Source organism: Chroicocephalus ridibundus, chromosome 11 (assembly GCF_963924245.1).
Source record: "Chroicocephalus ridibundus chromosome 11, bChrRid1.1, whole genome shotgun sequence".
Taxonomy (NCBI): Eukaryota; Metazoa; Chordata; class Aves; order Charadriiformes; family Laridae; genus Chroicocephalus; species Chroicocephalus ridibundus.
The window spans coordinates 4,885,714-4,905,998 of NC_086294.1; the positions used below are offsets into that span (position 1 = coordinate 4,885,714).

Sequence of the window (20,285 nt, forward strand, 5' to 3'; positions counted from 1 at the left end):
CAGAATCAAAGTGGATAAAACATACAAGCAAACCCAAAGAACTGCGTGGACGTTACTTTCAGGTTTATGCATATATCCACGCCGATAGATACAAAAATCCCTTGCCTCAGAGTTTAAATCACTACTGAGCACTGTCAATCACTCCTGTCCCCAGGAAGATTTCCCTTCATCCTTAGTAAATGGATTCTAAAGCTCTTCCCCATTCTCACACTAGAATTACAAGAGCGACCATACCAGTAAGTTCACGGTGCAGCTCATGCGATTGTCCTTGCTTTCATCATTCATCACAGTTCGGTAATCCAGCAGTTTTTCCAGGAGGCCTTTAACTAGGCTGACAAAACTTTCAACCAAGGTAAAAATGGCAGGATACTGACGTGCACACTCTGTAAGTCTGCAAATACAAGGAAAAAAAAAAAGTTTTTACAATACTGTGAAAATCAGTGTCCCAGCAGCTCAAAAACTGTTTGGACCTGAAGGCAAATATGAATTAGAGCTAACGCAACTTCGAACGCACTGGAAATTCCCTTTGTGGGTTGGTAAGTTAGATATCCAGAAGGCAGATGGGATATAAATCAAAAGAAAAAAAAATGAAATATTTACTTTTCCTGTCTGAAAATGACTTCAAATTCAAGGCTATACCCACAATTTCAGAACAGAGTGACCTGCATCTGTGGTATTACAAGCTCAATCCTCTGGAATGCCACACTACTGCAATAAACATTAGACCTTTCTTTCCTCTTTTCCTCTTATTGTGCAACATAAAATGCAACAATTATTCTTCTCTTGGTACAGTTACATGTGAGTAGAAAGTTCAAACTGACAAATTATAGTTTTAAGTCAAAAAAGACCACCACAAACAAGACCTCATCAGAGCAATTTGCACTTGAGAAATAAGAAAAGCAAACAATAAACTTTCTTCAGATTAAAAAGAGCAGTCAGTTCACTTTTGATAAAAGTATAGGAAAGTGAGTTTTATACATCATCAGCAGATTCCAATTGACATTAATAAAATATTCGCATATACTGTTTCTATAAATTGCTGAAGTGATTTAGGAGCTTTGTCTTTATCATACCTTGGTTTTCAAAGTTTAACAGTTTAAACATTATGAAATGATTACCAGCATCTCATTAAGCATTATTTTCTTTCTTTCCTTAAGAGCTTGTTTCCTCTTCTTAGCATTCTGATTTTCCATTGGGACTCTCTAACATTTTTTGTCATTAGCATTTTTAATATTATACAGGAAAAATGGGGTTATTTTACAGGTATAAGTATCAGAAACAGGATAAAATGCTAACAAAGGAAAGTACAGCCACCATTTCAGTGACTCTAATGAATTTTTGCCATAGGTTCCCCTGGAGCGACAGCAAACAAGGCAGAGCTGTGGACATGAGTTGGCTGTGAAATGAACCTGAGTCACCAAGACACCACATTTCCTTCCAATACAAGCAGAAAAACACTGACGTAAAACAGAAGCTATTGCTACATCTCACCCAGGATATAGTACATAACTCCAGTCACTAAAGATGAACTGAAGTACACATAGAGAACAACTACAAAATGAGCGGGAGCGAGCAATACCTGTCTCACGAGGGAAGATTTAAAAAGTTGTCTTGCTCAGCTTTATACAATAACCCAAATAAAAAGGACCCATAAAACTTTTAGAAGATTTTTTTTTTTTCTCCCCAGGAGGGAGCAAGAAACCTTTGAATTTTTAAACAGAGTTTGAATAAAATAGAAGTTTTAAAATAAAAAATAATTTCAATAAAGCTCAAGAAAACAACACGGGCCACTGAAATGATGGGGACCTGGAAAGCTTCCAAATGCTCTTTTCTGTTGTGCCTATATTAGTAACTAAAACATGCCAGAACTCATTTTCGGAGCCTGAGGAAAAGTGGCATAGCACAACTTGTACCCGTATAGCTACATTTCCCTCCAGTTCCCAAAACAGGGCAGCCTTGGCTATTCTGCCTCCTGAGAACAGCCTCCCATCTGTTCCATATTATCCCGGCTCTTCCTTGGTGTCGTCTGGGACAGCATCCATTAGCACACAACCCTGCCACGGCGCACGCTAACATTTAGGACTATGACAACTGCAAGGCAGTGATTAAACTTCTGCTGGTCCGATTTAGTTTACTGGGCCTGGGGAAGTTCCCAGCAACCAAGCAGTGTGGGCAAGAGTTGGATACAGCGCTGGGTGAGCATCAACACACAGGGCAGTCATTGACTACTGCCAAATAGCTGCACTCAGGTGGCAACTGGAACTGTGCAGGAATGCGGACAGTTACAGGAAATTAGTTGATGCAAATATGAGCAAATTAATAAATCTGGACCCAGTTTAACTGGGTGCCTACCCAGTTGCAATGGGGAGTTGAGGATAGAGGCTTGAAATCCCTGCTTTGGAAGGTGTGAAGGCAGGAAGATTCTAAACAAAAACAAACAAACAAAAACAGCAGAGAGAAGAGAACAGGGTCCTACCACAAACAAGTCACCAGCCTCCGCTTCAACTGTCCCTCTACAGGCATCATTAAACAACTTCAAGGATGGAACAAAAAAAATATTATCTGGAGATAATATGAAGTGACATCTTTAGAAACGTGGAAACCTTGAACTTGAAGTGTTGCAGAACATGGGAGAGTATCAAGAGGAAAAAACCAGATATGTCAAAGAAAAAAGGGTTCCTAGGAAAGACAGAAAGATCAAATACTATGTAATATATCTGATGAGACTATTTAACTGCACTACTGAGAGATGGGGTTTAACTGGATAGGTACCAGTTCGCTAGAAAAATACGAATGTAAGAGTAAAGTGCAAACAAGACATGCGAACAACGTTACACAGGTCAGAAAAAGTAAACCTCAAAGAGTCTCATACACAAGATCTGAAGGAAGCTTTTCTCTTTGCATTGATAAACTCTCGGTTTGAATACTCTTGCCAGCTTTAAGGCAATGTAGTATTTCAAAATAGATGTAGACATTGTAGGAATGTCCAGAAAACATTGCATGTGATAAACTGAAATACTGAGGTTGTTTACCCTAAAGAGAAGACCAAAGGACACTTGACAGCAACATTCCAATTTGTTAAAAGCTGCTGCAAAGAGAAGCAGAATAAATGATTCTTTATGTCCCCTGTGGGTAAAACAAGAAATAATTGGCGTAAACTGAGGCAAGGAAGATTTAGTATGGATGTTTGGCAAAAAACTTACTAGTAGCAAGGAAAGTTTAACACTGCAATAAATGTCCTCTGTGTCAGCTGAATGCCCAGCCCCGGAGATGATGAATTGTAGCGCCGGTTCAGGCAGGCATCGCCATTTAGGCTTCGCAGCAGTGTGGTTAAGGAAACTATGTGCTTACAGGCCTGTTTTCGGTCATAGCAAGAGCCAGTCTGAACATCTCTGCATCTCCTCTTAGCTATCCCAACACTTAAAGTCAAACAGTAAACATTCAAAATTGAAAAATTACTTTATTGCTCTCAGTTGATGTAGTCATTGCATGTTAGGAAGCGAAAGACACATTTTTAAAACTTCATCTGTCCTTGCCAGTGTTATCAGTTTCAAAGAATAGTTTTAGATTGCTTAAAAAGTGTCAGTAATTTTACTTTTTTCAAGTCTGCCTCTCTATATTTTATCTGCCTCCTCATAGGACAGTAATTAAACTGATATAGCAAACATTTCAATTATGTTTGATTTAAACAACGTTTCTTTTAAATTATGCTATTTGATTAGAATCTAATTACATATTGTTTATATATGATAACGTACACATTATTTATTATATAATTCAGTATTTTTTACAAAATTACGTTGCCACTGAAAGTAGACCTTTATCCACTGTGGTATACACAAAGATTTAATGCTTCCCCTGGTGAGGGATGGGATTTTGCAGATTGCTACCCCCTACCCAAAAATACAATCTATCCAAGGTAGCAGGCTTTGAGAGCAAACACATACACACTCAAATGTCACAAAGCCTGTGCTTAACTGCTTAATAACTATTATGTTCTCAGTGCTTGAGAAAGTGTATGATGGGTGACGTAGTTTCTCACTGTTGCAGTCTAAGGCAAAAGCTAGTAACAAATTCTCAGGGGCAGGCACAGGGATTCCAGCGCTGCCCGAAACATCACACACACAACCTGCCACAAGTGAAGCCACCGCTAGTAAGTCTGAGAATAAAACTGAATAAGGGCGGCCAAGAAAAGAAGGAGATGCTATATCTGGCTTTGGGATTGTTAGAAATATTTTTATTAAACTGTAGCACTTTGCAATATTCTCATCCCAGGATAGTCACTTTGTGTTAATTTAGAGAATTGGAGTCCAATCTAGACATCGGGAAAAGCAAGTAAGGCATTTTAAAATCCCTTCTTATTAGTGTGAAACAAAACCAAGAAAGGTTACAAAGAAAAATGGGGAAAGACTAAAAAGTGGGGTGAATATTTAATTATCTTGGCTTGAAAGTTGGATAGAGAACTGCAGGTTAGGTATAATTTCTTCATAATTTAGCTGGAGCACAAAATATTGAAAAACAACCATGAAAATAGTTTCAATGAGCAAAACTACACTTCAAACCAGGTTTAATGAAACAGTATGCTATTGCCAGTCCCTTCATAAAAAAAGCTGCTAAGATTCTATTTTATTCTTAAGTGAGGTTACCAACTTGAGAAGTGGTAAGGACTGCAAGATAAAACCACATCCTGAAGGTATTTCTTCTCATGCGCTACTTACATGGACTCAAAGAGCTGCATGTAGTGCTCGTCCCCTCGTCCTCCTTCCACCTCATGGTCCAACTTCAAAATGATTTCATTTTCAAACTAATAAAGAAAGAACAATCAAAACACTGAGCAGATACCGAGAGGTCAAACACATCTCAATATGGCATCAAGAGAGTCTCTTTGTAGAGTTATACCACATATTCCCAAGGGTTAAACACGTGAATATCTTCCGGCTGAACAGCGCACATCTGACTATCTCCAGATACCTGTTTCTTAGTACAAACTGATAAAAGAACCTGAGGAAACGGGTTACAGTATCTGCATCATGGGTTTTCATAGAACATCTCTGATTTGAAATGCAGGGCTTCAGAGTAAGTAGAATGACTGTCACTCAGATAAAATAGGAACAATCCTACAGTATGCGATACCCTATTTACTTGTTATTTGTTAGGTCTATCTAGACCCTAATTAGGAAACAGCGACATGTAAACAAAACCAGCAAGGAAGCTATTTTTGTAGTTAGTAGCAGTTAGTAGTATTCCTTCCTCTCTACTGCACCATTTTTTCAGTTTTGCTTTACAGTTGTGCCACTGCTTCATTCGGAGCCATCATCAGCCTCATTTCTCTACTTGTAAGGTCAGAAAGTACCCTTTGCCCCTCTCCGAACTGAAAAAGAACCTATGCAGCTTGTGCGCATATGAAGAGAGAAAACCTGTTAATACGTCTCCACTGGTCACACCTTGTTAGCTATCACTAGTCAGCCAACTCTTAGAACTCCGAGGCCAAATTAAAAGGTTTCCTTTTATCCCAAACTTTGCTTACTGAGAATCACGGAATCTTCAGAGTTGGAAGGGACCTCTAGAGATCATCTAGTCCAACTCCCCTGCTAAAGCAGGATTGCCCAGAGCACATTACTCAGGGCTGCATCCAGGCAGGTCTTGAAAGTCTCCAGAGAAGGGGACTCCACACCCTCCCTGGGCAGCCTGTTCCAGTGCTCTGTCACCCTCACTGTAAAGAAGTTTTTCCGTGAGAAGCGCCACATCCCAGTCTGCACAGTCGGCCTTGAAACTTCAGCTTAACTACTGGGCTCAGGCCTTATAATAAATTCCTTGAAGCTGGATATCTGAAGATGTTTTCTAAATTATTTACTTGCTGTTCCTGTTACACCCTGTATCTCCGGGTAGTTTTACATAATTAAGCAAGGGAACAATATCTCACAATATTCAGAAAAAGATAAAACCTATTTTTAAAGTTTGTCAGAGGTAAAGAAAAATTATCTGGGAAACTAATGCCAACCTGCAAAATTGTTGTTACAAATATGTGTGCAAATTGTCAATGACAATAGCCTGACATCTTTAAAGTGTAATAAACTCTGGCAACACCTCTGGAGAATTTCTAGCTAACAGACCATAGCAATATACCATTTCCTCTTCAAGAAATGCAAACACATGTCAGATTATATTTTAACCCAGCACTTTGCAGCATCATACCTTCATTATATAAAGCCTCTTTAAAATGTTATTGTGTTATTGCAATATAAATACATGAATGTAATTTGTCATTTCAAAGCCTTTGCAATACATCATACACAGGAAACTGCTGTATCATTTTGAAAGGGTTAATCCAACCTAACGTGGTTAGATCCGAATTTGTAATTAGTTACCGATGCCTTTACCATATACGATGCAGGCTGCATTCAGGTCCAGGCAATTAAAACCTGGAAACTCTAGTACATGCATATGATTTGTTTAGGGTTTTTTTTCCTTCCCCCCACCTTTTCCAAGCACCTTAAAGCATTAAGATTTGCAGGTTGAAATATATCCTCAAGTAGTTGATATTTATGTATCATACTTGTAACACAAATACAAAAGATGAGTTGGTTTTTTTCCTCAATATGAAATGAAAAGCGCCAGAGAAGAATTAAAAAAACAACAACAACAACAGAAAAACCCGAAGAACAAGTCAGTTGGAAATTTACTGGGAGAGGGTTGCAAGGAAAATATACTCCATTAATATTGCCCAGTGTAGACCAAGGCATTTTGAACCAAATTACTGTCTGTTCTAACCTTTTTTTGCTGCTCAGACATGATGTGAAACAATTTTTTTTTTAAAAGAACTAAAAAGTTCAAGTGTTTTAAAACAACCTAACTGGTTATTTCAATAGTGGAAAACAGAAAAATAATTAAAATTAATTTAATATAAAAATATTGCATGGCAGAAAATAATTTATTTCAATAAGCTTAGCAGCAATAAATATTAAAATGCTGCAGGTTTTAAGATGTAAAATAAAAATAAAAATAAATCACTAAAAGGCAGCCAGTCCATTAGCATAATTTTTCCCAAGCTTCAAATATTCTGCTGTGAAGAAGCCGGTATCTTTTTGCACCTGCAGGCTGGAAACTCAGCACAAATGTAAGCACATCATTGATGGAAATCCCCTTCGAGGCAGAGCCATTCTTCTATTAACCCCTCTCGAGCTCTAGCTGCAATGGCAATACATTCATTCTCTGGTCACCCACGCCAGTCTGACCTCGCTCTGTGCTCAGCTTTTCCTGAACACCGTCATCGCTTCTAAGCCTCTTGCATGATCATTTGCTTTGATTCTTCATTCCTTGACATCTCTTTTTGGCTTGTTATATGAAAACCCTAAAATTTATAAAAGCATTCCAAGATTCATCAGCTTGATTCACAGTCTGGGCTTTTAGCGCTGCTGACAGCCTGGACAAACCCTGTCCCTAAGCTGCTGGTTCATTTTGGGATCCCGCTGAAAGAAGGGCGAGACGTGAATCTCAAAGTCTTAGTGCAGCTATAGCCATTTTTTGTTCTCCTCCACCCAATTGTATCATGTTCAGATATCATCAGATGAGAAAACAGCTTGATAGCGATTTGTAAAGAACCTGCACAGTGAGAGAATTACAAGTTTTTAATACCAACACTTTTTTAAACTTTTCTAATGTGGCTGTCAATGTCTTCTTTATGCAGTCACAACACATCTCAATGCCCTCACCCCAATATTTCTACTAAAATCTTTGAACATTGTATGAATAAATTACTCAGGTGTGGCAAAACTTATATTAATTTTTTTATTTCTAATATTTCATGTAAGTACTGAGTGTTTCACATGGTTCCATACCGCGTGGTGAGGCAGCAGAAAGGAACGCCCGCTCGTTTATGTTTGCTCTGGTGCCATCTGAGTCACCTGGAGCTACACTAGAAATGGAAGATCGCTCGTGCTCCAAGAGTAAGCCCACGCGCTAGTGAGAGGAACGTGCGGAAGGCTGCAGATAATCCATTGGAGAACAACAGGAAATAAGTCTAAACCAGACTGTGCCAGGTGCTACGCCAAAGTTTGTCTCCAAGAAAGATCTGGCTTCAGAGAAAAGAAACCTTGCCATAACATTTTCAAAGGGAGGTGGGAAGGACCTACCACAAGGTTCCAGACAAGCCATTAACCCATCAAGAGGCACCGAGAAAGCATTAAAAAGCTACGAGATCTACATTGAAATAAAGCTCTGTTGCTTTACGTGGATATAATTATTAAAAGCACTATAAAAAAGACAGAGGATTCACCACTGTAGTAAAACAGAAAATGTTCGTGTTTTTTTTTTCTTTCACACAGTTTTCAGTATATGAATAATTCTGTTTTCTCTGGGGAGTGTTTCTGTGTAATTGAGATCTTTGGCAGACTGGGCTCCAGATCACCCCATGAGAGAACCGGAAGCCTTTCATGGTAGAAAGAATTTCTATAGTATTTTAGAGGTGGTAATAATTGCAGATAACTGCAATGCAAGATATTTTTCCATACTCTAAATATATCCTCATCAAAAAGTTCAGCCCTGAGCTGAAGAAGCCAAGCCCAAGGGTACATATAACAAAATAGTTCTTCCCCTCAGAACCCCAAGCAGGTCACGCGTATCTTTCAGACATGTTTTGGGAGGCACAGTTCCTTCAGTTGCAGAGAACGTGACATTCTAACTGAAAACATGGTACTACATGTACTCCTTCAAGTAGGTCACGATTAAAACTCTTCATCCAGAAAAATTACTCAGCATGTCTCAAGAACAAAGGCCAACTAATTCCCATTTTTCTCCTGAATATCTGATATCCTTCATTTTTGTCCTGAGATTCGGCTAAACAGGATCAGCAAATGTCAAACATCAAAGTTATTCCAGAATATAAGCAAATCAAATCATTTTGCCCCTAAAATCAAGTGCAATTGTGTTAAAACAACTTCTCAAACAAAAAGATTTGAAAGTTACATAATATGTAAAAAGCTCTATTTAAACATCCTTAGATCTATTCCTGAGAGCAACCTAAAAAAAAAAAAAAAATCCACATAAATTCAGAGTTTTAAGATAACTGACAGATACTACGTGCTTGCTACCCATTGGCTGTAGGATTCCTCAGGCTTCACCCTCTCCCAGCAGCGAGCTGCACACCAGAAGAACCGCCACCAGGATTCCTCAAGCAGTACTCACCAAAGACAGCGGGAAGCTGTGCATCCAGCCCCACACCTACCAGGTCATCCCGATGCTGGTAACTGCTCTTTAGACAGAAGACTGAAGTGGGCTGCCGCTGCTTTCAAGGAGCTTGAAACACTGTCTTGGGTGGCCTAACTTCTACACTCATCACACGAAAAGCTAGACACAGAAAATCAGGCAATAAAGATACGTGCTTCTTTTCTAGAGGGGCAGGGAGGAAGGCGCAATTTCAACCACTTCATATTTCTCAGACCAAGTCAAAACTACAAAACCACAGCTGTAGATGTGTGGAACTATAACTGTTCGTATGGTTATAATGCAGCACCAGGCAGATACGCTTCAAATAGAAATATTTAAATGCTTCACAGGGTTGATGTGAGACACAAGAACTTGGATACAAATTGCACACATGCCATACAATGGCACAGCCAGGTGACTTCTCCGGCTCAGCAGCAGGTATAACAGATTTTAAGATGACTCTGTAGGAAAATAATGTTCATGAAGAAACCAATAGCCCTGTTTTAAATGGGCACAGAATGGTTAAAATATTCTGCTGTCTGGATGAAGGGGAAAACTGAGAAAATAGGTTGCTTTTTATTATCAGTGGGATGCCTACATGGAAAAGGTCAAGCTGAATGTGAATTTGGACACCTGTACGGTATGCACACGGGAACCATTGATAGCAGAACAGGAGTAACTCCAGCAGCACGTACTCATCCGGTGTGTCAACAGAAGTTGGCAGTGAATGTTTCATCTCTGTGGCTACTGAATAGGCTCTACACTGTTCCTCAAAACACTTAATGATTTCAGATCTCAACATCTCCGTTTAAGAGACACTTCCCAAAATGTTCTCAGAGAAAACTGTAAGTTGTTCAGTAGAAACAGAAATCCTATTTTCTGATTTAAGTAGAAGGAAAGGACTACTACACTAGTACTATTTCTTAATTATTTTTTAATAGGAGTGTCAAATAAAAGGGAATCTTGTTTTCTCTTTGCAGGCCACAAAGAATTGTGTTTTGTTGGGAGTACCAATAGTCTGTGATCCAGAACAATTCTTTGTCCTGTTACTGGCAGGTTTTGCTACTCTAATATTAGCTCTTTCTCTGTAATTAGAACACAAATTAAAGATTGCCAGTGAAACAGCACATACTATACCAGTACTAGAGAATAAAGAGCTATCATTGAATTACAGAGAAACAGGAAAAAAAAATTACTGTGGCTGGTCCAGGCTGGAAAAGAAGTTTAAAGGGCTCAGAATTCATCTCTATGTGTAAGTAATATATGTATTAGTATATATATGTGTATTACTAACATGGGTAACATAGCTACAGGGCACTTTCAAGACAAGACAATATTAAACAAAAACATCCAATCCAGTCATTTTCTAGAGCTGAAGTCTGCGGACTTATTGGAGTAAGACAGAAATCTGTGAATATAGTGCAAGTCAAACACCAGTTAAAAATCATCCAGCTCTTAAATCCTTCCTAGTACTGATTCAGCAGGTAGAGAATTGATTACTTCTCTAAGAGGCAATAATTTCACAGATGCTGGATCTGAACAAAAAAACCTCTTCCTAAGCATCTTTCCTGCAGTTTCTCAACGAGCTGCAAAACAAGCCGGTTCCTTGAACCAAAATAAATAAAAAAGTTGCCAGAAATATAGAATAAAGTTTTAAGGTGTCTGTGCCAAAATTAAGCCCTGGAAGGGGTATTTCTCCTCTAACTTAAACAGAGTGTGCCTAATTGTCACTGGCACTAATTTGGCTTCAAAGCCACCTGCTTGTCTATCTAATAGATTCAAGAAATCTCCATATCCAAACACACTTCAATACCAAAGCACGAAAGATCTCCATTTTTTATACACGGACCGGTCTGAAGCACCAAGCCGTACAAACTTGGTTTCTGCTAACGAGATGATCTCACATCCTTCTGAAATCCTCACGCATAATAAAATTTCAAGAACTGAGAGTAAGAAACACGGGTATTTACAGCAATGATAAATCACTTGCACCAGAGGAGCTTGCTGAGAACACCTATATTCACCCATGTAGTAACCTTTTACAGCCGGTAGCTCAGAAAGATACAAGACTCCAATAGGCTGACTAAGAATAAATATCTGTCCTCTAACCCAACTAATAGCTGTGTAAGCCCGAGAACACGCCATCCGTCAGCACAATTTTCTGACACAGACCAGCAAGAGTCAGGAAGGGATGCAAATAGAGAAAACTTCCCCAGATGGCTTCAGCAACTGCTGGAACCAAGGAGAGACACTAAATTGAAAATACCAAACACGAACAGATTTACTTATTTGGCTGAAAATATAAACACAGATGAATTAATCTTTCCTAAGCCAAGTTAAATCCTTAATGTAACTTGAATCCATGTTTATTTCAGTATTTTCATTTACTCTGCAAAGAGCTAATCTCTCTCTCTTTCTAAGTCTTTTCCAGCTTTTGGTCTCAAATTCTCAGTTAGAACAAATATTACTAGATTGCTTGATGATGTGTCTTGCTTAGGGAAGTCTTCCTTTCAAGGAAAGATGGATGATCAGCATTTGGAGGATGGGATTCTTTTAATATCATGTGTCCAACAGAGAGGCAACAAGCTTCCCTCTATCTGTGAAGCAGAAGATATATTTGGAGCACTAATTCTATCCACAGACACTGAACAGAGTTGGATAAATGGCATTTCCAAGATTCCTAGCTCTCTGAGATAATGACAGACAGAGCCTTGATGGCTACAATTAGTAGATATTAATGGCTTCTTCCCTAGTTCTTCAATTAGAGTTAAAATTACAAACTTATATAACATTCCTTCTGGGTGACTGGAAGTTACATGTGCAAAGTAAAATCAAGGATTGTGATAAAAATGCCTTAGTACGCCATACGCCTACGTACATATCCCATTCCATTCAACACAGATGTACAGTACGTCATTCTTGAGATAACCAGAGGTGGAGTTTTCTTTTCTCTGGGATTAGTTGACTTCCTAGAAATAGCCAAATGAAATAAAATTCCTGTTTGATGAATTTGAATACCTTTCTATCCTGATCACACGTATATCGTGTACATAAAGCAGGACACAGACTTTTGAGCTAGCAGCAACGTAACACGTCTGTCTACCCAGGCGGGAGCACTGCCATGCTGATGTCTCAGCACAGTTCACATCAAGTTAACAAAATCAATCTTTTTTGGTAAAGTTTATTAAATTACGTGTCAGACACCAGACAAGCTCTAGTTCCAGTGCCAGCACAGACTCAACTAGTGAAAATGTCTCTGTTTGTGCTTTTTCCCCCCTCTCTCATTAGAAAGGATTAGATTAGAAATAAATTATTTACTTTTAAGTTCAGCAAAATTATGTTTTAATTGAATGTCAAGCTAGGTTCCCGAGTGCCTAAGGCAGTCTTGAAATAACACATTATGATTCTCAAAATCTTATATTAGAGCTTTAAGAAAATATCCTTCATAATACTAAATGCCAATCTGTATATGAAAATTGTCCACTGGCAAAAGCTAGAGTTTACGTGTTTGTGCATCAAATGATTTTCCGCTCATATTAATTCTTTGCCTTTTCTAATTAAGATGGCAACAATTTTAAGTAATAAAACTTAATGTGCCTTCCCTTTAAAATGCGTTTTTTTTAAAGCACCAGAATGGGCAAACTTACAGATCCAAGTTTAGGAAATTTATCTTAATTACCTCATCCACAGGAAAGGAGAGAATAAACCCCACAATTCTTGACCAGTAATTGGATCACAATTTCTAAAGCAGAACATTAGAATCCAATGAGACTCAGCTGCTCAATTATCAAACAGTGCCATCTGATAAAAATTACTTCTTATTTTTAAGCTGCAATAAAATGAATGTCCTTGTTCCTCGGCATCAAAAAAAATGTCACCTGAAACTTATTTGTATTAGCATAAGAAGTGATTTAAGGGTCACCTAAGTGTCTGGCATCTTCCAGGCTCCTAAGCTGATGTTCTTAATCGGTCAGTATGACTGATGAGTTTTGAGGATTTTTGGTCTGTCTAGATCTGTGCATCTCTCCCAAGAGACGAAATATAAGCCAAGAGCAGGAAAACATTTTAAGAAGGCAAATATAGGACTATTAGGACACGTAGGGAACAGATGCACAGACGCAAAGTGGTTTTTAATCTTGGTCTTGAATCAAAAGCTTTGCTTTGCGATTTGTGGAATATAGACCAAAACAGAAAATCCATCTGCCCGTTTGCTCCACACATAGTTGACACAGAAATACCCCACATGATTTAAAGTATGAAACATAGCTGGGTACAGGAGCCACGTAGTTATATTTACTTTCCTACGGATGTCTAAAATCACGACTTTTTGTTTGCCACTCACCATTACACAGATTCTTCTGAATTAGTTTGTGTAACGACAAAGCCTGAATGTCCAACGTAAAACTTCCCATGAAGGGAAGCGTATGCCCAAAGAGCTTGCAGAGAATGGAAGAGTCAGCTAGGAAAGACACTCACTGCTCAGGAAGACACAGCAAGCGGTGGCAGATTTAGATTACATTCCCAAATGTCCTATCCCATCATCCTTATTTCTATTCCACCAGTCAAAAATATTTAATACTTGTGATTTAAGAATAATTTTTCTTTTCAAAATTACTGTAGAGAACATTTTTGCAATGCCAGCTATTCACAGTGGTTGTTTCTCTCACAATAATCCTTTAAAAAGTTAAAGAGTTTCCTGCGAAATGTGATAATACATAATTAACTATTCACTGCTACTTCTGTCAGATATTCTGTATTAAAAATCGGAAGCTTTGTCTTATCGATATCTATTTTATAAGGAAGGGGTTTAATGAAAAATTTAGATTAGAGAGCACCCTTAGAGGTCATTTAATTCTAACCCCTACTTAACCGAGGGCTGCCCTCAATATCATGTCTTGTTGCTTAGAATCTTTTTCAGTAGAAGTTTGAAAATTGTGATAAAAATCCTGCAACCTCTCTGGGTGCCAATTCCAGCGCATTATTGCTGTCATTGTGAAGAAAGTTTTACTTAAGTCCAACTAAATGACTCTAGAGAGCCCACTCTCACTTGCACAAGAGCTCTTCCTTTTGTTCTTAATATTTTGGATTTTACTTTCTGTAATCAGAAAAGCCCACACAACAAAGATTTCGCAGAAAGATATGGATCACATGGCATTTTAATGCATTTGCACACAGAGTGCTTGTAATTACCTTTCTGAATTCTCCCGTCCTTTGATATTCACACAGCATCATGTCAAAGAAAATAGGGATTGTGGCTTTTCGTAGTTCAACTTCTGGAATAAGAGTCATTTCCAAGATGGGTCCAACCATCCCCGGAATAAAGCAGATTTTATTCTGGCCTGAAACAGAAACACAAATTGGTTATTTGAAAGGAGAGAAAAAAAAAATTTAGGGAAACATTTAGGACATGCAATCATTTAAAGCAGTGTTTTAAATCACCTATGTTGGTAAAGTCTTACAACTTAGCCACTCATCTCCATTCCTTCTCAAAAGCTGTTAAGCATGTTAATGGATATCGTCTCATTCCAAGATGCCAGAAATACATATGCCAGCTTAGTTAACATGTTCAGTGAACATTTCAGTTTTTCAGCTTTTGACATCTCCTTTTGAATACCTGGAGTGATAAAAAAACCTAAGAATCCCCCATATTCTATCACTATGGGAGCGCCACATGGTGTAACCTTTCTGGCTTATCAAGGAGAAAAACATTACTTGCTTTTGTTTCGTAACAACATCAAACATTGCAACCAATAAATCAAACCAAAGCATCCAACATTGAAAGCAATAACAGAAACCCTATCTACACAACTCCTAAAACCCCACAAAATTATCTTGTAGCACAAGTCTTACATCAGCTGCCAATGAACACCCAAATCTGCAAAAAACTCAACCACGTCCAAGATGTTCTTCAAATGCTGATTGTTTTTTGGGGAAGAAAAAAATTTGATATGTGGAACAGACCAGCATCAAAATCCAACGACCTGCATAACAATGTCAATACTGTCTAAACCTTGTAAAAAGATAACATATTCTCATGAAGAATTAGACTTGTTCAATAACTAAACAGTAATCTGATTCTGATTTTCCTCGCATATGGTTGCCAGACTAACGTAACTCTAAGCATAACGGAACTATGACTTCAGTGGTTTTTTCTTCTACTCAGGATGCTTAAAATCATTATTAATCCTACTTAAATCAGTAATGTCAATAAGATTGAAAAGAATCTTAGGACAACTGAATAACTTCCAATACCTAGATGTATTAGACCTTACAGGTCTGTAATTGTTGAAACGCACAGGAATTCATGCATTACGTAGCTATCCATTCACCTCTAAAAATCTTCACTCTCCCACACAATCCTCTTCAATGAGTAGAAAAGAGAAACTTTCAGTTAGGTGACCGGGAGACTAATCTTACACTTAAAACCAAAAGACCTTAGCACACATCTTTAAATAAATAAAATATATATTAAAAAAAAGGCTTTTTGAAGACTATCTGGCCATCAGCACCTGTTATTTCCATTTCAGGAATCAAGAGTGACATCTCCTCCAACCTCACAATGACTGAACGGCTGCAGTGGACAAAGGAAGATCATCTGCCCCAGAGCACAGTTTATAATTTGAAAGGCTCTCTCGAGGTCACAGTATGAGATCCTGCCAAGCATTTGCCTGTTTCAATCTTGCCGTGTATGTATCCCTCAAATGTGGTTTATACTTAAGATGCTCCACTGCTTTTCAGAATGCAGATCACTTTTTGTTAAAGCTACAGAAAGGAGCCTGAAATTATTGAGAATAAATGGAAGGGACATGTATTATTAAGTGAGAACTATTATATATTAGTTTGAAACATTTCTCAAACTGCATGCCTCGCTTTTTCCATTGGGTATATAAGACAATATTATTTAAATAAATTAATAATGCATTTGGATATTAGAAAACAATCCTTTGGTCTTCAACATTATGCTAGACAAAACTGCTAAAGGCCCTTAAAATTTTATAAAGCCATCGTGCTTGCTGTTTTTAACACAGACTCTCAGATTCAGCGTAAGTAGGATGCAAAGAGCAAACCTCCAATACACACAGGTGGCAGAGTTCTTCTGCAAGATTTGTTGTACTTTGTAGTACAGTGAAAACTTGAAATTTTATGTTAACAAACAGATGTTAATGGCTCTAGAATCAAGAGTTCACTTGAAAACAATTAATTTCAAATTTACACCTACCAATATTAAAAAGGACAATAGTGTTAAACTAGAAAATTAATGACTATGCTGAAAACATTTGAGAGTCCGCCAATTATTCAGCAGAAGTATCAAATCCTTTGAAATCTTGACTACATCTTTTTGATACATGAGAGTATACTGATTCATTAAAAAAATTCTACTAAAAATACTAAAATAAAAAATTTAAGAAAAGAAAAACTGAAAGGGGTATATGTCAGCAGAAGGAGTATGTGCAAGGTGATGAAAACATCCAAAGTCTCCAGGCAAGCACTGATACGCTGCTACACCTTGAAACTAGAACGTTTTAATAGAGATCATAAAGAAATTGCACATGTCCTAATAGAAGAACTTTGCAAAAATTTTCCAAGATAAAACAAATGTTCTACAGTTAATAACAATCACTTTCAGTGCTTTTTGAAAATCATAGTTGGCTTCCTTGTGTAATAATGTGACATTATGGCCTCTCCAACGCTTATTTACCTCGCAACATTGCTGCGTCAGAGGTTGTAACACACTGCAAAACTTACTGGGCCAACTCAGAGGCGAGAGGAAAGGTGACTACTAGAACGTGAACACGCTAAAAGGAGAACCACGGAATTACTTTTGCCTCTACAGGAGGTATTGCCACCTCACTGAGGGAAGAAAATATCCCCATTTTGAGATGACGTTTCTTTGCAATAAATATGGTATATCAGGGGAGACAAAGATGTGTGCTGCACTGCATTGTATTTATGAATAAACCAGTAGACTATATAGCAGAGGAAGGCAAACAATGCACTGTCCACTTTAATTCTGTGTGTTGGTTTCTGTATGCTTGGTATTTAGTTCAGAATAAATTCTCCTTTCCCATTCACTTCCAGCCAATCACTTTAAATCTTGCCTTGTATGCAGAAAGGCAATCCTTTTAATTCAAGTATCTTCAAATTTCAGATACTGTGGGTGTACTTTTGATGAAATTTGAATAACATGCAAAAAATATTGATACTACTGGGAAAAAAATGCTCTTTTGTTGCAGGCACTGAGAAGATTCCACACCATTCTTAAAATATAAACTTCTAATACATAGAGATTACACAAGTTGGATGAAGTTTCCTGCATTTTAGCTGAGTCAGAACAATGAGGACCTCAGGAAATAGGGAAAAATACTGTTAGCTTGTGCTCAGCACTCCACTGAAGTGGCACATGGGAACAAACGTCCAGAACTGGCTTGCGGTCAAGAGATCTTAGACAGAATGGTTGTAAAAGCCTTTTTCTCTGTCTTCTTTCTGTTGTTAAACTGATGAAATCTACTCTTTTCATGATTAACTGGCTGAAATTAGACACTCAGCTTACATTTCAAAGTATAATCATAAGTATCATCATAATTGTCTTCATTGTATATTTAAAAACCCCTCTATAATACATATTTTCATAGAACAATACGTTATTGTTTCCTCTATTATGAGCTCTGAAAGGGGCAGTAGCAGGACACAACTGTACAATAAATGTAAAAACATTTTGGAATTTTAATCCAAACAGCTTCCAAATATGAGCCTACTAATTTCTGGAACTGTAGCTTCAGCCTGAGCGGTAACCTTCTCAGGGAAAATTTTTCTGGTTCTCAACTTCAGCAAAATAAGGTTTCTGAAATCTTCTGATTTCAGCCATCTTTGAAATCTGAGAGAAGGTTGGGAGCTCTCTTCGAAATAAAAAATAGGCAGGAGTCGAACAGTATCTCACATCAGTTCCAAGCTTCATCACAGAAGTGAAAACATATTATAAGTTCAAATAGCAGAAATACTTACAAAAGCAATTCATGCCAGATATTTTTGAATGAAACAAGCAATACGCTATGGATTCAGCTGCAATTAAGTTCATTTGCCTACTCACCAAGTTTGTACCACATGTCACGGATAGCAAAGCCAATTAACCGTCTCATATCTCCATATCTAGAAAAAAAAGAAATATGAAATGTATCATTATCTTTATCATCACTTTACTATAAAATTAAAGACATAAGCTAAAGTATACATTTTTGCTTACTTGTTCTGGATTTTGTTGTATTTTGCATGAGAAAAGTTTTCTAGCTGTAGTGAATCCTGGGTAATAAAAGCCACAGCCAAATGAAAGTAGTTGTTCCACAGCTGTAAATTGAATATAAGGAAATGATAACGGTTTTCAGAAAAGCAGGAATAATATTAAACTATGCATAATGCTTAATAATTTATGAAACCAAATGATGCAAGCAACACGAGATTTTTATATTATGCAAAGATGTACATCATTAGTATTATGCTATTAGCAGAAAAGCAAGAAAGATGAATTTTAATAACCACAACTACACATTTGCTCTTAAGACAGAGCAGCTGAATAAATATTGCTAAAAAAGATTCATATGAGATTCGTTAGCTACCAACATTAAGCCATGAACCAGAGCAGGGCCAGTGAAATATCTTACATGCCGGTGAATCTTAACAACCTGGAGCCAAAGGCACCCAATGTAATTACACTGGATTCGAGAACTACTTCAAAAGGTATCTGCTGGCTTCTCTTTGGATTCTAATTCAAAAACGATTCGTGTGACATTCCAATATATTTTGTTAAGAGCTCTCTACATGAAACAAGGACAAAAGACATCCCTAGATAACTACTATTAGTCCTGAGCCATGTAACTTGAACTAGAAGAAAACCCCTTATATTTCCAGGGCGCAACCCGTTGTTTCTGAAAGCAAATGACTTGTTCTCCAGACAGTCAAAGCGAGGTACTACGCGCTCACGCTAGAGAAGGAAAGGGGAAAAAGGAACTTCACTAGGAAACACGATTCAAGGAAGTAAATATTATTTTCAGAAGCTTCTAAGCAGTCAGCAATGGCTTTAGATACTTCTCTTAAAAATTCAGCTGCATGTAAAAATGTAGGTAGTAGGCATCAAGCAGACAGCAGAAAGGCAACAGTAAATGTATTCAGTGGTAATTTAAAGGATGGAAACAAAACATATAACAGTATTACAGAGCTCTCAATTTTGAATGGTGAAATACAACCCCAGGTTGGGAACCCACATTAATCAGCTAAGAAAGATAACGTTTCATCAAAAATTTCAGTGACCTCTGTCCTTTATAACCTGGAAAACTCTCTTGTGCACAAATAACCAGGAAAAATAGATATGAGCACACAAAAAAACCCTCAAAAACACAGGTATTTCCTACAATAAATAAAATCCTCAAACTCCCTCTGTAATGTGAAGATCCTGCATTTCATTTATTCCTCCCTCGGAGGCCCAAGGAAAGCCCTCCTTCATAGACTTGCTCATTTAAAAGCCCTTAGGAGGGCTCTTTCTGTCCTTTAAGCATTTACAGTCCAGAGAGCAGTTACCCTGGTGCAGACACACAGGCTCAACAGCGTTTCACTGGGGCCAGTTGTTAATCTGATACTTATCACACCGTTCAAAGATGCTCTGAATTCCCCCAAACCAACCACAGCCTTATTAAAAAACGCATTTGAAAATGAGCACTAGTAAGGCTGAAGCTTTTTTTCCCCCTTTAATACAAACATTTGAATTATGTTCATATCTAATTTTTGACAGTACCAACAGTACATACTAATTCAGAGCATTTTTCCCCAGGATAGATGTTATTTATGCCCTGAAAAGCCTGGTTTCCCCCTTTATCAAACACTTTAAACGATTAATTTGACCAATTTAGAGTTTTCAGTCCCTTGAGAAGCTGTATTTATTGATGTGTTGGGAATATACTTTGCATATGTCAATTACACCAGTAAAATGGAAAATTTCTCAAATTGTTCTAGATTACGGGAAGAAAAACAAAGCCTTATTACTACAGTTAATGGTCTATTTATTCACTTAATTCAAAGTTCAAATGCCACCT

The 20,285-nt window shown here is 37.7% G+C and overlaps 1 protein-coding gene across 1 annotated transcript in view; it reads right to left on the minus strand.

The window, feature by feature from the left end:
- The window catches only part of DOCK2 (dedicator of cytokinesis 2), a 196,618-nt gene that overhangs the window by 28,458 nt on the left and 147,875 nt on the right, over positions 1–20,285 (minus strand). The window contains exons 31-35 of the mRNA XM_063348870.1: positions 18,446–18,546; positions 18,293–18,351; positions 14,395–14,543; positions 4,719–4,804; positions 235–391 (exon numbers count right to left, since the gene is read on the minus strand). Of these exons, the coding sequence (XP_063204940.1) occupies positions 235–391; positions 4,719–4,804; positions 14,395–14,543; positions 18,293–18,351; positions 18,446–18,546 (552 nt within the window). The remainder of the gene's footprint in view (positions 1–234; positions 392–4,718; positions 4,805–14,394; positions 14,544–18,292; positions 18,352–18,445; positions 18,547–20,285) is intronic.